We start from the raw sequence: 17,876 nt of genomic DNA on the forward strand, positions 1-17,876 counted from the left end.
ATACAGCTCTTTGACTTGGCTAAGTGCAAGACAGCATGTGTCAGTAAAAATGGCTTCAATGTCTCTTCTATGCTGGGGGTTACAGTATGGGGCACATCATAGCTGGCTTGCTGCAGATGGCTGCCTGGTGTGGTAGCAGCTTACGCTGAGAGGGGATCATTGAGGGGAGCCCCGGACTGCTTGGCAACTAATCCCAGCTCATCCCCGACTATCCTGTCTGTGCTTCCGTTTCTCATCGGGCAGCTGGGGTATTCTGCCTATCTCAGTTTATACTTACACACCCATATCTTTGTGCTCCTTGAATATAGTGCTGGATACTAATACAAAATCCTTAACAGGTCCATAGGGGCCATTTGGCTTATTTCCGCCCTGTGTCATCGGGGCAGCGCTGTCCGTGGGTTGGATTTTGTAAGCGTCAGTGTTTGCTTTGGAGCAGTTCGGGTCTACACTTATGCTTTCCCTCTCTGGTTTCCAGTACACCTTGGACAATGCTGACAGATTCACCATGCTGCAGCTGTGGAACGTCATCCTGTCTTTCGCCCGCCTGAACTTCCAGCCCAGCAGAAGCGAGAACTACTTTAACATGGTAACGTTCCTTGCCCATCCCGTCCCCCGTCATGCCCTCGGGCTACATCAGAACCAAAGCGAGGTCTGCCAAGGCTGCAGATCTCCTGAAGACATCTGAGCTTGCAGACTTAGGGGTGTCCAGAATATCTCCAGCTCTGACTTCTGTAGGAAAAGGACAGCCATGCCATAGCCCCGCAGTTACACACCCATCTCCCAGAACACATGCATGATCTACAGTCTGTTCAAACCTGGGGGGCACCGCAGCTCATCTCGAGTAAGTGCTCATGTTTGCTCAGTGAAGTCCTTGGATTTGAGCTCTTGAGAACAGGAAGCAGGGCATCCCAGCAGGGCCCCGGCACTCGCTCCATCCTGCTGCATGTGGCAAAGTGCCAGGCTCAGTGTTTTCAGTCAAGCATTGACTTGGAGGCCCTACACTATGGATGATGTGATAGGGTAAAACAATTATCAGGAAAGGGTTATGGGCAAACCTGCCTGTCAGGACTGGGCCGGGGATTTAAAGGAAGGGTGTGTCTGGGGACTGAGAGAGGCAAGGAAAAGCCCCCCCCAGAAAGACTCCCCCTTCCCTTAAATTGCCTGCTGAGACATGACAGGCAGGTAGGCCGTAACCCTCTCCTGGCTATGTCATCCTGACACAGGTGGCTGGGAAGGAGAATGGCTCTCCTTGCTGCCTGTACTGGTGACCAGTGTATGTAATGCACCCAGAGACAATAGGCATATAATCACTTAATGCAATGGGGCTATGACAGCCCTCCAGAGGGGCACATCTGGGTTGGGGGGACTGGAGCTTTTAGACCAGGCCTCAGTGCCTGTGCACTCACCTGCCGGTCTCTGGCATGCCGTGCTTTGCCTGTTATGCCTGCTTGTGCCCTTCAGAGCTGGGGCAGCCGCGCACCTCAAGCCAGGCAGCGAGGGCAGCACGGTGCTCGCAATTCATTTGCTAGGTAGGCATGGATGATCATAGTAGCATTCTGAGCAAGAGCTAATCTAGCCCAGCTCTCTGGCTAATCTAGCCCAGAGCTAATCTAACCCAGCTCTCTGGCTAATCTAGCCCATCTCCCAGGTGCACCATGAGAGCTGGTTAGATGCAGGCAGAAGTATAGATTTTAGGCAACGTGTTCTCTACCTGTTCACACAGAGCAGGCAGGAGCTCAGCTACCTCATAGTCCCATCACCTCTGCAGCAACCGGCCTGATGTGTAGTTCCTCATCCCAGAGGGTGCAGAGCTGAGTTGGCTCTGCTGGGGCTTGAGCCAGAGGCTTCAGTGCATCTTGGCCTTTCTGACCTGATGCTTAGTTCATTAAGCCACCCTGTAGCAAAGCTGCTGCCTCAACACAGCCCCTCCTGGCTGGATGTGGCATTGCAGCACCGTCACCTCAGTTTCCCCCACTGTCCTTTGGCCTGCTCTGTACCATCTGCTGAGCTGTCAGATACCAAAGTTTCAGAGTAGCAGCCGTGTTAGTCTGTATTCGCAAAAAGAAAAGGAGTACTTGTGGCACCTTAGAGACTAACCAATTTATTTGAGCATGAGCTTTCGTGAGCTACAGCTCACTTCATCGGATGCATACCAAAGTGACCAGCTCCCTGGAGCCAAAGTGCAGGGATGGTCTGAGGTCCGTAGTTCCAGGAGTCCTCCTCTGGTCTGTTCAACTCCCCACTTCCATATTCACTTACCAGCCTCTGGGGCCTCTGTCTGGTCTCCATGGGGCCACTCATCCTTATGGGGTCTCTCTCCAGGGCAAGGGGGAGGCACAGTGGCTGGGCAGTGCCTGGGGCACCTTGCCTTGCCGCCCCATGCCTGTTGTATGCATTCATCGAGGGCCCTGGTCTGCAGGGTTGTCACAGACACCAGAATTAGAAGCTCTCTCTAAAGGGGGGGTTTGTTAAGCCATAAACTACCAACTTTGGCTTATTAAAAATATGTTAAGGTCTGTTATAAAGAGGATGCTGACCACCAAAGGCAGGAAAAGAGGTAAATGGGCTTAATCTGCAGCAAGGCAGATACTTTCTAGCTCTAAAGGTACTTCAGCTCTGGACCAGGTTTCCAAGAGAGGTTGTGGAATCCCTGTCACTAGAGGTTTTGAGAACAGGCTGGACAAACGCTTGTCAAGGGTGGTCTAGGTTTATTTGGTCCTGCCTCAGTGCAGAGGGCTGGACTAGACAACCTCTCGAGGCCCCTTCCAGCCCCACATTTCTGTGAGTCCATGAAAGCCTCTGCCTACAAATCCTCTGTATAATGGTAAGAGGCCCTGCAGCGGTGAAGCTGCCCAGCTGCTTGCTGCGGACCCAGAGGGACATCCTGCCAGCACACACTGATCCAGGTGTTCTCAGGATGATAATGACGCTTGGCATCCCACTGCGGTCAGGGAGGGCATGCAAGGCTTCTCATCCCGTTCATTCCTGGGCAAAGGCCGTGTTCTTTACACGTGTGGCTTTGAAGCAATCCCACAGCCCTCGCTGCTCTCTGGCCCACGAAAAACGCAGTGATCCGGTTGTTAGTGAGTTCTTGGCCCTTCAGAGAGCAGCAAGCGTACAGTGAGCACGGTGTGTGCTGCCGCTGTAGTAGCAACCCTGCAATAACAAACCCTAGAGAGAACGTACCGTTCAGAGAGAGTCTTGCTGGGCAACCCACTTTCACATTTCCGAAGAACCAAAATGAGAAAAATCCCTTGACTGCAAATACCCCCTCTGCTGGGAGAAGCGTTTCTCTAGCTAAGATGTCTCACACTAGGTGTGCTCAGGCCAAGCCACCCAGGTATCGGTCCAGTGGCCTCTGAATTCCTAGCAGAGCTAGGAAGACCCAGCCCAGGAAACCCATCTGACAGCTTGTGACTTTCCTTCCCCAGGTCCATGAGAAGCTTGGTGACCAGCTGGACAGTCTGGACCCGCACCTGCTGACAGATCTGGTGTGGTCACTGTGCGTGCTGCAACAGGCAAAGACTCCCTACCTGCAAAGGGTGCTGGCCCCACAGTTGTATAGCCAGCTTCTGGGTAAATGTAGATGTAGCAAGGACTTGGGATGTGCCTGTATCTGCCAGTGGAGATGGAGAGAGCGGGAGCCTTTTAAGACCATGGGGAACCTGACAGCTCAAGGGATTGGGAATGGGAGTATTGCGCCTTTGTCCTCCAGGTTGTCAGTTCCTGTCTGGCCCAGGTGACGGTCGGTCGTTGCCTATCCCATGATGGGTGAGATGAATGTAGTCTCAGTTCCATTGCCGACAGATGTCATGTCACAAATCCACCACCAGGTGGCCCTGTTGTAACAGTTGCAGCAGAGAGGTGAAGGATTGAATGAGTGATGGTATCAGTCTGTCCAGGCCCCGGGTGAGGCACGCAGGCTGGGCCACGTATGGGGAGCTGGCCTCGCTGCTGTCTGTTATAACCCCCAGGACAGTCCTGAAGTGGCTGGAAGTGGGAAGCACAGCAATAATTCAGCAGCCAGGCCGTGGGGCATGGGGGCTGTGGCTAACCCAGCAGCACTAGCTCCCAGTCTCTGCTGGGCATTCGCGTTTGGGTTTGTGGGTGTGATGGAGAGGGCCCCGGATGGAAGTGAGTGTAATGCTCATGAAAATGAAGTGCCAATAGCATTGACTTGAGTGTGTCCTCCCCCACAGTGTTCTTCCAGAGGGCATCCCTGCTCATCTACCGCCCTGAGCTACTCCAGTCCTGGCCCCACATAGCCCTTCTGATGCACTTTAACTGCCCCCCTTTGCTCTCCCAGCCCTGGGCACGCTGGCGCTGTGTATTTCTTTATGTGGGTAACTCTTCACCAAGGAGTGGTTTGATGCCACCAGCCTTGGATTTTTGATTTGTCCTGGAAGCTGGAGTCTGAGCACAGCTCTGTAATGTGAAAAGGCTAGTTTGCTGCTCTGTTCCTCACTCACCCACCCATTCCTGCTGAATTCTAAAGTCTGGGAAGTGCGTATGTGAACAGCAGCTGTCAGGTCCACCCAAGAACTCTGCAGCTTCCCCTTCCCCCTCCCCCTGCAGCCATGTCAAATTCAGTACTTGTCTTCTCCCTGGTGGGTACTGGCCCATCCAGCTGCCACAGCAACACCTGTAGTTCATGGGCCCCACGTCCCACTCATGGACCCTGGGGATAAAACCGTGCTACAGACACCCAGCCTCTGTGAGGTTTGCAAAGCTGCTCTAGTGGGCAGGGAATGAGATTTGTTCTGCCAGCTCAGCAATCTGAAAGGCCGTGAGCCCTTCTCAGCATGAGTATACCACAGAGGGGGTTGGCAACGGCCTCTGGTTAGAACAGCCACTTCCGGAGTCTGCCACAGGGGGCATCTGTCTAGCCGAGTGACATCCTTTGGGTGGTGCTGCCCGTGGGGGTTCCCGTGTGGTGCTGGCTCTGCTGTTAGTGATGACGTGAAACACTGGGCACGCTGCTTCCTGGAGTGACTATGGCCGGGTACGCTTGGGTCTGTGTGCTCACGTCTCTGTAGCACAGAGCTTCTCCTGACGTGGAGACCCACGGGGTAGTGATAACGCTTGTTCCATGCCAGTGCCACTGAATCGTAGCTGGGCACAGGGATCTTACCCCACACACCTCAAGGACCCTGTGCTGGGCAGAGCGCATGTCCCTTCCCCGTGCACCTGGGCGTTCTCCCTCAAAGCCCGCCTCACAGGCTTGGTGCTGCCAAAGCTGCAACTGCCCAGTCCCTGGAGATCAGGCGCTAGATGCAGCAGGGGGTAGGTGCCCCCCTCAAGGTACTGAGCATGCATTGCAATCAGTGGGAGGTTGTTCAGCACCTAGGTCTAATGGGACATAGCGTTGGATGGGACCTGCTGGGTCACTGAGTGCAGTCCCTGCTGTCATGGGCAAGCCCCAGCGTATAATCCCACTCGTCACTGTGGACCCTGCAGGACCAGGTCCTGAGTGGCAGATGTGGGGCTAGAGCCCACAAGCCCCGAGTCCTGCTATGAAGTGGACTGAGTTGAACTTTTAGGAGATCTGAGTGGCTGAGCCCTCGGTCCAGGCCCCTCCCTTGGGCCAGGTCTTCATTGCTGCCCTTCTTACCCAACAGCCGACCAGACGCCCAGAGGACAGAACTACAGGCTCAAACTGATGCATATCAATGCTGCTGCCAGGCTGGAGTGCCCGGGCTACCAAGGGCCCTTCCTTCCACCAGAGGCCCTGAGTGCCACGGAGCCAACCAGGGACACGAAGGCCTCTCCGCTACAGAGCAGCCTGCAGGAGGTGCTGAACAGGGTGGCCAAAGACGAGGTTAACAGGCGGTTCAGCGTGCACACCATTTATGGCTGGCAGCTTGGTGAGTGTGTTCTTGGGGACCTGAGCCCAGGGCTGCAGTGACTTCAATGTGAATGAACTGGGGAGCTCCTGCGTTGTCCAGAGAGCACATGGCGTGTAAACTCCTCCCTCCTGACATTCACCCACTTGCGTGGCAGTCCTGATGCAGCCCTCCTGTTCACCCACTGATCCATCACCTGGCTCCCACCACAGCTGTGCCAGGGCACCTCCCTCCTGACGTGTGCATCAGTCTGAGGTGCCTCCTCGCCCTGCCAGTGCACCTCCCTCCTGACCCCTCTGCTATTCCAGTCCTGAGCAGAGACAGCTCATGGAGCCAGATGGTTTTGGCTTTGTGAACCCCGTGCACCTGACCTTTCTACCCCCTGGCTCCAGGGGTGACAGGCTCTGTCCTGCCGTGCTCCCCAGCTCCAGGGCTCTGGATCACTGGTGGTTAGTTAGCACAGGGTGGAACACACTGTTTCTCAGACATATGCCTGACTGTCTCAGGGAAGCGACAAGGCAGATGGAAAATTGTCTCCCCTCTGGGTTGGCTAGACCAGTCCCTATGTCCCAGCCTGCAGAGCTGCCAGGCAGACCTCGGGGAGGAAACGCCCTGTCCTCCCGTACCATTGTGTGAACAGCAGCTGTCAGGTCCACCCAAGAACTCTGCAGCTCCCCCTCCCCCTGCAGCCATGTCAAATTCAGTACTTGTCTTCTCCGTGGTGGGTACTGGCCCAGCTGGCTGCCACAGCAAGACCTGTAGTTCATGGGCCCCACGCCCCTCTAATTGGACCCTGGGGATAAAAACATGCTACAGACACCCGCCATGAGCTAGGAGAGGTGGCTGCTGTGTGTGACTGCAGCGCCCCACCATCCACACAGAGCATAAGACACAGGGGAATGGCCCTGCTGGACCCACTGCCATTGGCTAGCAAATCAGAGCCAAAATGCAGCTCTGTCCAGGGGGTAGGTTGGTAGCAGGGCAGGTGCTCGATGGCGGGCACTACCCCGACTGGCCAGTTAGTGTCACCCTCTCACGGGTGAGCCGGTGGGCCTAGGCAAGTCTTTGTGCATCATCAGATCTCCCTGGGGATGTGGCCCAGTAGAACAACTGATGTTAATCAGGAGCCAGCCAGGCCTCAGGAGTCCCTGTGGTTTTTCCCCTCTCTCCTGTGTAGATGCCGAGATGATGCTGAACAGCGACAACCAGCCTCTCCCCATAAAGGACTTTGCTGCCCCCTACCTGCTCCAGTCAGAAGGGACAAAACCCCCACCCCGCGGCACCAGGAGGTGAGTGCCTAGCCACACCAGAGATCAGGCCCTCCTGCGCTATGTAGGCCAGAATGAAGGGTCTAAGTCTGCCCCAGCCCTGTGGGAGTGAGGGGAGGAAGGCTGCCATGTGTGTAAGTGCTCAGGATGAGGTGAGATGTTTCTGCACTTGCAGTAGTGAAAGCAGAACAGGTGCATTAACTCCCTGGCAGCCAGGCCTGGCAGCTCATGGCACAGACCCGCTGCCAGCAATGCCACGGCTGCATCATGACCGCTGAAACTCGGGCAAAGGAAGATGGGCGCTGTGAGCAGACTCTGGGGAATGGTAACCTCAAGCTACCTAGCTCCTGAGAGTCCCCTCCCTACCTCTCCCACCTCCCTAGAAGTCCCCACAGACACACAGGATACAAGCTGATCGGGATAACCAGCATCTTCATCTAAAAGTTCCCTTAGCCAGCCACTGGGAAAGAAGTTCAGCTGGGGATCATGGGGGGACCCATACCCCTTTCCCCTGCTCAGGCTGGAATGAGTGAGCCCCCAGCTCATGTCCACACTCAGCCCAAGCAGCTGTGAGTAGAACCACTAGTTAGGGAAGGGGGAGGGGGTGTATGGGAAGATGCTGATGCTAATTGGGCAGTGCAGGCTCCCTAGCCAGCAAGGCCCCTTTCTTTCTCCTTATTAACCTGCTTGGGCCTTCAAGGTTTAGCGCCCCATTGCTCGGCAACGGCATGGATGCTGAGACTGAAACCTACGAAGCACTACTCCAGTCAGTAGTGTCTGGCTCGATCTCGGTCTAGTGCCGGGTGGAGCAGTGTCCACATCAATCTGCCACTGTAACTGGCCCCTCATCAGAGGCCGTGGGGACTAAACTGCCCTCTCACATTGTTGCTGGACTTATTCTGTGGTTAAATTGTTCTAGCATCTTTCCCCAGCATTCATATTCACACACACACACCAAACAAATCGCAGGGCTGAGTAATCTCCTGGGCATAGTACTTGTGCCTATAAATGCTCAGACAGGGGCCCTCTGATCTCTTGCCTCAGGACCTGAACTAATCTCCCGGCCCCTGGCCCCTGGCATTGCTGCTCCTGACCCCAAACGTGCAGCCCTGCACACCTGAACAGGCTGCGACGCTCCTGTTACTGTCCTCTGAAGCATTAGATATTGGTGACTGCTGCATGCAGGATAATGGACGCCAGTCAGTGGGCCTGGGGTCTGATCCAGCATGCCAGCGCTCGTGCCCTGTCCGATCCAGAGCAGGCAGCAGTCGCAGCTGGGTAGAGTGGCTCCTCGTAGCATTGCAAAGTGCTCAGAGCCAGCACTCTGCAGAGTGGCAGCTGCTCAGAGCCAGCAAAGCGTCCTGCCTGCAGAGCCCAGGGTACACAGCGCTCTCGATTGTGATAGGTTTGAGTGTGCGCCTTCTCCTGAGTCATTCTGCCCCTTCCCTCTGTGTGCGTCTCCCTCACAGGATCGCTTTCCTGAGGTGGGAGTTCCCAAACTTCAGCAGCAGAAGCAAGGACCTGCTGGGCCGCTTCGCCATGGCCCGACGACACTTGCAAGCCGCTGGGTTCTTGATCGTGGATGTGAGTAGCCAGTGAGGGCCACGGCCTTCTCCCCCTGCTCCCAATACTAGAATGAATTGGGGCTCGACCTCCGTTACCCGACAGCTGACGAACAGCACAGCATGCACCTTAGTGGTGTAAGGTAGCCCAATAAACATGGCCAGGAGCCCTTCCAGTCTCCCTCTCCCCTTGGGAGGAATGTGGCCTCGCTCAGTGATCCAAATTCATTGCATGAGTTACCTGAAAGGCAGCAGCCAAAACCATCACTGGGACTGAGGGACTGATCTGAAAGGGGACTATGAGCTGGATACAGAAGAGACCTGGCCTCAGAGCTGACTACGGGGACAAAGGTTTGCAGAATGAGCATGGCGGGGGCGGGATTATTTAGGTTGGTGCAGGAGAGGGGGTCGGTCTAATGCGATGAGATGAGATGAAGGAGAGAACTTCCTGCCAGGGAGAGCTGGGGACTACTTTTCCCAGACAAACAGGGAGGAGCCGCAAACTGGAGTTGCCAGAGCCCAGTGACTGGGCTGTAGGGAGTCGTCCCGCACATGGTGACTAAGGAAGGGGCCTAGTGGGTCTCTTCCTGTAACTGATATTAAAGTGGTCCCAGATCAGCAGTAGGGGCTGACATCCAAAGGAGAGCAGCCCTGTTGGTTGTCTCTTCTGCATCTCTAGGGATATGTGACCGTCCCTAGCTCAGTCTGACGCTTTGCCAAGGTGATTGGCCAGGTTTTTTTCAAATGTCCAATTTAAGGGGCCTTTTCCCAGGAAGTGCTGAGCACTCGCCCTTGAAGAATGAAGTCCCTGCAGGGAGTCTCCAGTTGGGCACCCAAAAATCACCGTCGCTTGAAAGTTACCCCCCACCCCCACTTCCAATGGTCGTGGATCTTGGGGACCCCCTGTTCTGAGCAGGTTCAAGGAGGTGCTTTGGCTCAGCTTGGGGGCCAGTTGTTAAAGGGTCTTGCATTGTGACGAGAAGACTCTGCTGTGCAGGTCCAGCGTGCGTCTTAGCTGCTGTGTGTTCTGCAGCTGCTGTTGGTTTGAAGACACTTTAATAGCCATAATCAAGGGCTGCCTCTGGCCCCAGCAGCTGGGACTCCCGTACATTTCAGTGTGGCGAGAGAGTACGGAGGAGGGGCAGAGCTCTGAGCATACAGCCTAAGCATAGCCTGTCAAGGCAACCAGAGGGATGGGTGGGGCACCCAGTGTTGTCTCCGTCCCTGCGTGTCCAGAGAGATGGTCTGTAGGTCACCTGGGCTCAAACCCCCTGGGATCAGCAAACAATCCTCTCCTGACCACCCACTGATCTAGACCCCAAAGATGGGGGAGTTGGGGGGATGACAGTGAAGTGAAATGTCAGCCCTGCCTCTTCCTGCCCATTGATCCATCCGGCAGGAGGCCTGCCTGCGGACCAGTCATTCATTATTTCACGTCCTGTGGGTAATAGCTCAGGCTTGTACTGAAGGAAGGTGGTTGGTAGCACCCCTCTCTGGAGAGGCAGGTGTAAATGTCCCAGCAAAGAGGTTGGAAGCAGAGGGGCGACACTGTATGCCATGTTCGAATGAGGCTGAATGCTGGGGCGTTGCCTTTTTAACTCTGGCCAGCAGAGGTTGCTGGGCATCACCTATGGGCCTGTGCGTGAGGAAGCTATTAGGGGATTTGTTTATTGATTGGGCACAGCAGAGGTGCCAGGTGCCGTAGAAATGGGGTCCTGGTCCTTGTCTAGAAAATCTAGTCTATAAACCGCACTTAATGAGAGCCCATCAAAGTATCTGGCCATTGATCAGCCTTGTCTGGGAGCCAGAAACGCCAAGGATCTAACCCTGGATCTGACCTTCTCTCCCTCGGTGCTGCTGGGCGAGTCGCTGGCTCTCTGCTTTGGACCTTGTTTCCACGGGCGTTTTCAGCCTCCCGTGCAACTGCACTACTAATGCAAAGCCCTAGTGCAGACACACCATGCGGCTGTCAGCCATGGCCTGATCCAGGACGCTGCATCTGCTCAAGGGGCCTGTGCCTCTTACCCACAATGGTGGCTGATAACCCCCGGGAATCAGTGGGACTGGTCCTGGCTCCCTGGGCTGTTGTGTGACTTAGCTAGCGCGGGGTTGACCATCCTCCAGTGCTATCTCAATACAAGGTGTTACTGTTTCTGTGGACCAGACATTAGCCTGTTCCCTCTTTCTCTGCAGATTCATTCCTGCCCAACACCTCCTCTCCTTTCCCCCTTCCTCGCATTTGTCAAAGCTCCCCAGTTTCTAGGCACTGCATCAGCACCTGCATTCGGTGCAACGCTTACGCTAAGTATCTGAGGAGCAAGACGACGCTCACAACGGAACTCCCCCTCTAGCTATTTCTCCACAGCCTGTCCTGTTCTCTTCGCCCTGCCCACTTGCTGTCACTGTGGGTCCTTGGAGGGCTTTCCAGCTCCTTGCAGCTTCTGGCTCCCCTGAGCTATATATAGAGGGGGAATCCTACCAAGCTGTAATGATTTCTCCTGGTGTAAATGACTAGATCTCTTTCCCAGGGACGGCTCTAGTCCCACACTTCCAGTGCAGCTGGAGGGAAAGCTGCTGATCCAAAGGCAGAGACGATAGGATTCTGTTTTTTCAGTACCTTTCTATCTAGGTGCCTGTCTGGCCCCTGTGTGCCGGTTCTCCTCAGTCATTCTTTATTCTCTCATCCCCCGGGGGGCAGCAAAGCATCATCCCGCATCTTAGAGAGACTGTGATTTAAGGCCAGAAGGAACCATACTGATCGGAGTCTGAGCTGCTGCAGGACCCAGGCCAGGGAGTCTCGCCCCAGTGGGCATCTGAGGCACATGGACTAAGGGACTTGCCCAGGGCTCTCAAAAAGTCTGTGGCAGAACCAGGAACTGGAGTCCCAGCCCAGTGCCTTTTCCCACCACTGCTCCATGGACCGCAATCCGCAGCCCACACTTGAGAAAGCAGTAGGCTCTGCGGAAGCCTGCGCTCTGAGGCTTGTTGGTAACTGCAGCGACGTTGGCTCAGGAAAGCAAGGCGCGGAGCTCCCCTCGTCCACCCTCCCTGGGCCCGCCAGCCACCTTCACCTGTTACTAAAGCCAGCTGAGTAGACCGTATCCCAGAGTAAGCAAGTGCACAGTCGGCTTCCTTCCAGTTTGTGGCCGATATCGACAGCCTGAGGCAGGACCTGATCTGAAACTAGTGCCAGAATTCCCACTGCCTCTTGCGGTGCTGCCTTGGGGCCCTGGCTTCCTTGTGGGATCTATAGACCAGTGACTTACATTCTGCCTAGTGTGGGTCTTCCCCGCCTGGCCCAGCTGCCTTCTCCATGGGCTACACATTGCACCCTCTCCACACGGCTGCAAGCTTAAGTATCCCTTGTTGCCAAGCATCTCCTTATTCCTCATTTCTAAATCAGTGCTTTGTCTGCCTTCCACGCCCTGGTAGTGGGAAGTGATAATAAAGTGGGTGGGTGAAGAGAAGGAACTAGACCATTAGCATTTGAAATGCTGTGTGTCCAATAAAAAATAATCAGAAGCTAAACCTGTGCTCATTAAAGCTCCTCTGATTCTTCCTGGAGAGTCAGCATCTTAGCTCCTCTGCTTTAGATAGTTGCCTCTCTGATGTTAATTTGGGTGGGGTGTTGTATTCATCGCTACTAGCTTTGTACTGTTGCTGTGCTCCATTGAATAGCGGCTGTGCTCCACCCCAGAAGTGGCTGCAGTGAGTTTGCCTATCCATTTAATAATAATAGTTGGTATTTGGTTGTAGCACTTCGTGCCTCTAAAGCACTGAAGATTTATAAAGGCCTCCTGCAAGTTACCGTTCATACAAACTACTTCAGAGCCTTGAATAGACACAACCTTCAAACATCCGTGTAAGACGCTGCCCCCACCTGGCTTGGAGAGGTATATGAAAGGCTCCAGTGTGTCTGATTTGGCGGAGGCTGGCAGCTTTTTAATGTGCATCAGAGCCACTGGCAACCCCAGAGGCCCTGCTACCCAAGTACTCCGTTAATAATAGCGGGCGGCCAGCTGCCAGCAACACTGGTGGAGCTGCCAGTGAACTGCCTGCTTGTTCTGCACGCTTCCCAAGCTGCTCTTCCACCTTTGTGGCGTGGACACTCCCCCCCTCCCCCCCCCAGCAGTAGGCGATGCGCCCATGCTACAATGAACAGTAGCATAGTACCTACACAGGGCTAGCCAGGAAATGTCACTTTCCTGCAGCCCTGTCAAATTCAGTACTCGCCTCTGTCCTGGTGGGTACCGACCCAGTCAGCTGCCACAGCAACATCTGTAGTTCTTGGGCCCCACATCTCTATCACTGTGTGCTGGGAATAAAAACACACTACAGCCACCCAGTGCGGGCTAGGAGACCGTACTGATCTTGCTTTGAAATAAGGAAATGTTCCTTCAGCTGCCAGAATGGCGGAGGACTGCGTCACATGGCAGCTGTGACGGCTGCGTGGTGGCCTGCATGAAAGGAGATTGGGTGTCTAAGCCCCTTTCCGAGCAAACCCACGGCTGCGTTGTAGAAACTCCCCGCGACAGCAGCTCCCTCGGTGGCGGTCTTGGCAGAAGGGCCAAGGACTGCCTGCAGGCTGCTCCCTGATGGCTGGCGCAGAGCGGAGCGGCTCCCGGCTCCCAGCGCAGTGCATTCTCCGCATATGCACCAGGGTTCCAGCGTCTCCGTCCACAACTACCCTTATTTATTTCTAAGCATTTTTAAAAGCATGTGCTGAGCTAACTGTGTTGCAGTCACGGGGCATGACTTTAGCTGGTGCGGCTGCCACCCATTGGAGGGGTGAGATGTGGGGTCACTAGTCCTCCGTGCACCGTCTAGTTGCATGACTGCTTTTGAGATAGGAGATCTTGCAGAGCTGCGGGGTGCTGAGCGCTCTAGATACTGTCCGCCGTTAGCCCAGGCCAGCCACACACAAGCTGGGTCCCATCGGGCATTTTGCAGTGAGGTGGCCAGAGAGCTCTCCCTCCCTGGAGTGGGCTGGAGACGCCGGCTGATTGTAACTGCCTCTCCAGGCAGGTTAGGTTCTGCTGGAGTCTCATGCTGAGACTCTCCAGGGCTGTATCTTTGCTCCACGTGGTTCTTGAGGCAGCTAGGGAGAGGGAATCTGTTTTCAAGCTGAGGCTGCCTCCTGTAGCACGCACGCACACACACTCCCCCTCCCGCCCCGCCCCCGTGGTCTGTGCTAATACCACGCTCCCGGAGGAGAGCCAGGCAGTCTCATGCCAGTGGGATTGGGCATGATGGAAGTGTTGTCCAAAGGGTCGCTCTGCGTCCCCGGCAGGCTTGGGGCTGTGATCCCTTAGACACCTCACCGCAGGGACCACCTCTCTTTTGGGGGCTGGTCAATATCACCTGGCTGATTGCTGATCACTCCTGCCTCTCTCCACCGGGGCCAAGCAAGCTGGCTCCACAGCACTGCCCAGCCCCAAGAGAGATCAGCACAGCCACCCCATTGTCAGTCCTGACCCCACTCCCTGCCCTCTTCTGCTGCAGGTTCCCTACTATGAGTTTCTGGAGCTGAAATCGGAGTGGCAGAAGGAAGCCTACCTCAAGGACAAAATGAACAAAGCCATGGGGGCAGAGATGGCTAAATGAACCCCGAACCTGACGACGGACGGACTCTAGTCTTTGCATCCAGCGTGAGACAGAGAGAGGATTGCCTCAATCGACTGGAGTGCAGCTGCTGTGAATGGGCCTTGTGCTCCCCGGGGGTGGGGAGGAGGAAGGCAGAGGTGTGGGTAGCGTTGTGTATATAAATATGTATTGGAATAAATTCCCTCTTGTACAGGCCAACTTGCATGGGGCACCGCTGCCCCACTGCACATTCACCAGTGAGGGGGGCCCGTGTAACAGCCTGCATGCCCGGCTAGCCCTCGGGTTGCTCCCCGTGCATGCAGTGTGCTCACCAAGGCTGGTGTGGGTGCTCGTCCCTGGCAGGACGAGGTGAACGGGGCTGGTGTCAGCAGAGGCCAGGGGGAGGGGCATGTGGACATTGAAGAGCTCCTCTCTTTACCTTCTGCCTGGAAGCTTGTTTGTTTGTTCCTGTTCGGCTGGCTGGAGGAGGCTGCCCGGAACTATCTGCCCTCTCAGCGCTGTCTGGCGACGGTGCAGAATGGAAGCAGAAGCTGCTTGTGGCCTGAGAGCAGTTCCACTGGTAGCTTCCTTCTACAGCTGGGCTTTCTCCCTTGCTTCTCTCCAGTGTGGGAGGGTTTGGGGGAAGGGGAGGGAACATGAGGTCCTACGCAGGCTCTCAGAAGAAGTGAATTTACCTCCTGGGCTGCTGTTAGTGGCTTATCCCAGACACTGAATATATTACAAGGAGACCTAGAAGCCCCTGGCTGGATTGGAGCCCTACAGCTCTATAGCACTTTTCATGTTACAATCTCACAGCTTTATGTACATTAACTGAGCCTCATCTCTCTGAGGTAAACTGCAGAGCAGTGAAGTGACTTGCCATGGGTCACAGCAAGTCATGGGCAGGAGCTAGGATTAGAACCCAGGATTCCTAGCCCATTAGCTGCTCTAGTTGCTAACCAGTGCTCTCCTCCTCCTGCTCACGAGCAGGGGAAGGCCCTGAAGATCATGAACTGAGCAGGGCAGGCTTCCAGGTGGTATTTTCTCTCCCTGGAATCTCTTTTCAGCCAAGACTGTGGAATCAGGCTGACTTGGGTCATCTTAACACAGCTGGGACAAGGTCTCTACCTACCGCAGCAGCAGCAGCCATGTGTTTGTGAGCATTGCGGCCGGGATAGAGCTATCTACGCTCGGCGTCCGCATGGCCTAACCCAGTCCACCAAAGGGGAGAGAGGTGTTCTTCTCATCAATCTGAGGGTCAGTAGCTTTCACTGAACCAGTGTGCCTCAGAAGAATCAGTGTGCCTTTGATAACGCCTGCAGGAATGTGTATCGTGGGCTGGCAGATCTCATGCACTGAGCAGGGTCTGGGCTCGTTATTAGTGGGAGATCAGACCTCTAAGGAGGATCCTTGCTTGTTTCCAGCAGTAGCCCGACACATGTGGCATTCATCCCTCTGAGCTGAATCCAGAGGCAGGTTCTATCTTGTGGATTAAGTGCAAAACCAAGCTCAGGTGCTCACTCAGATCCCCTGGCCCTTTCCACCAGATGAGAGCTGTGGCCCACAGTGACCTGGTCAAATCCTGTGCTCCCAGGAGCCTTGGGGGATATGTGTAACAATAAATCTGAGCTGGATCTGAAAATGAACCAGGGAGCCAGTGGAGTTGTGTGTGATTGTGAGGGGGGAAAAGGGGTTACACTTTAGTGTAGGAGGTATGGAGCAGCAGCCAGGGTGGTGGTTTCTCCCCAGTGTCACGCATTACAGTTGCTGTGGATTGTGTCCTGAGCTGCCGGCTCTTCTGAATCCTCATGCTCCCAAGAAATACCAAACCAGCTGCTCTCTTTGTAAGGGCTTATATAACCTAGCATGCTTCCTGTGGGCTGCTGAGCATCACTGCCCATTGCTGTCACTTTCCAGCTGACTGCCCAGCAGCACATCTCTATCCCCCTCCGCTGCGTTCAGATCCAGGATCCTTTCCTTGCTGCAGTGTTGGTTTTGGATTGGATCAGCACCGAGTGCAGGGTGCACGTTTGCTCCTGTGTGCCTGGAGCACAATAAACCCCCATGCTTTCACAAAGGGGCCTCGGTGCTGAATGCAGAGCTCCGCACCAATATCCCACTGCCAGCCTGCAGCAGGAACCGCCTCGTATTCCTGGGGAGATGTCGGTACCATGAGAGGAGCCCAGTTTAACAGGCCGCAGTGACAGGGGAGAGTTTGCAGGGACCCTGGGCTCCGTGGAGGCCTGGGTTGGAAACATTTCCAATGTGCTCAGATCAGCTGAGCCGACAGGGAGTTGTCCGTCTGGACTTGGACGAGCTAATAGGTTCAGTCTGAGCATTTCACCCTTTGAATCGCTATAGACATCTGACCCCACTACCGTGAGTTGGGAGCCAGTTAGTGGCATGGATGGCTCTAAACATCCTTCGTGTCCAGTCGCAGCATTGCTGATAGTAACCCCAGCTGCAGACCGTGCTCCATGCCTGCCGCTGTGCCGGGCTGCCCCATGGATGTCTCTCTGGGACCAGTCCAACACATTGTAATTCGCAGTGGACATGGGGCCTCCTGGCTTCCGGCTCTCTGCTGTGTGCATTGCTCTGTCTGTCTGTCAGTCACACACTACGTCCCCTGCTGAGGCACTCTGGGGCACCCAGGTTTTCCCAGCATTCACTGCCACAGATACGGCACAGGGTAGGTGCGGATGCACAAACGTGGTCCAAAAGCTGCTAATGTGGAGGCAGCGGGGCTGAGGAGTGATGCACAAACTGGTGTGGTGGTGGCAGCCTGGGCTTTGGAGGTGGGTGATGTCCCTCCCTCAGGGGTCAGTGCAGGGCTGTCCCCAGCAGTCTACCCCTCCAGGCTTCCTCCAAAATGCCTCAGGCAGCGAGGCTGTTGGGATGTGCCTGCCCTGGGGTTGGAAAGTGGATTCAACGAGGAGAGACCGTTAAAGGCCGGTGCCCCCCAGCGCTGCATTCCAGAAGGAAAGTGCTTAGCCTGCCATAGCACCCTGGTAGCTACTGGGGGAGTAGTGGGGCCTCTTGTTTGGGGGGTAGGGCAGCAAGCAGGGGGTGGGGGGTTGCTCTGAGGCAATAAGCGGAAAGATGGAGAAACCACAGGGAGGAGATGGGCACAGCAGGCCCCAAGGGGCTGGCGTGATTCAGGGACATGGGGAGCTGCAGCGCTGCTCCAGGCTGGCTGGCTCGCTAAGGGGTGACCTCATTTAAGAACGCTGAAGGGAAGAGACGAGAGACACTAGAATGAGGGAGTGTTTGAACACGGGGATCCAGGCACAATTGCAGCTAAGGAAGGGGTGAGCCCAGACAAGGAATCTACCTAGCAATTCAAACCAGACTGGCCACCCATTTCCCTATAGGCTTATATGGGTCTCTGTGGGTCTAGGCTTCAGGCCAGCCTGCTGAGCTCAGGGGGAATTGACACCCGCTGAGATCAATTAAAGGGACGTTGGTCCAGTTAGATTTGGCCCAGAACTTCCCACTTGTAAATGACCCCTCTGCTCAGTAGAAATCTCACCCTGGGTTTCTTTTGAAAGCCCACAGGAAATGGGGCTTTTTGAAATTAAAACAAGCAAACAAGTCACTGACCCTTTTGCCCCCCAAATACC

The 17,876-nt window shown here is 55.2% G+C and overlaps 1 protein-coding gene and 3 non-coding genes across 8 annotated transcripts in view; all 4 read left to right on the top strand.

Moving 5' to 3' along the window:
• Nucleotides 1-15,901, top strand: part of TBRG4 (transforming growth factor beta regulator 4) — a 28,743-nt gene extending 12,842 nt beyond the window's left edge. For all 5 annotated transcript variants that reach the window (XM_077808496.1, XM_077808500.1, XM_077808498.1 and 2 more), the window contains exons 6-11: nucleotides 476-586; nucleotides 3,432-3,576; nucleotides 5,619-5,864; nucleotides 7,021-7,132; nucleotides 8,581-8,695; nucleotides 14,176-15,901. In XM_077808496.1, the coding sequence (XP_077664622.1) occupies nucleotides 476-586; nucleotides 3,432-3,576; nucleotides 5,619-5,864; nucleotides 7,021-7,132; nucleotides 8,581-8,695; nucleotides 14,176-14,277 (831 nt within the window). In that variant the 3' untranslated portion in view covers nucleotides 14,278-15,901. The remainder of the gene's footprint in view (nucleotides 1-475; nucleotides 587-3,431; nucleotides 3,577-5,618; nucleotides 5,865-7,020; nucleotides 7,133-8,580; nucleotides 8,696-14,175) is intronic.
• LOC144261724 (small nucleolar RNA SNORA5) lies at nucleotides 4,571-4,707 on the top strand. Its single transcript, XR_013345418.1, has one exon. It is a non-coding gene; the product is annotated as a small nucleolar RNA SNORA5 (small nucleolar RNA).
• On the top strand, nucleotides 6,528-6,665 carry LOC144261723 (small nucleolar RNA SNORA5). Its single transcript, XR_013345417.1, has one exon. It is a non-coding gene; the product is annotated as a small nucleolar RNA SNORA5 (small nucleolar RNA).
• Nucleotides 12,880-13,017, top strand: LOC144261725 (small nucleolar RNA SNORA5). The gene has a single exon (XR_013345419.1). It is a non-coding gene; the product is annotated as a small nucleolar RNA SNORA5 (small nucleolar RNA).
• Nucleotides 15,902-17,876: the final 1,975 nt, after the last annotated feature.

Source organism: Eretmochelys imbricata, chromosome 2 (assembly GCF_965152235.1).
Source record: "Eretmochelys imbricata isolate rEreImb1 chromosome 2, rEreImb1.hap1, whole genome shotgun sequence".
Taxonomy (NCBI): domain Eukaryota; kingdom Metazoa; phylum Chordata; order Testudines; family Cheloniidae; genus Eretmochelys; species Eretmochelys imbricata.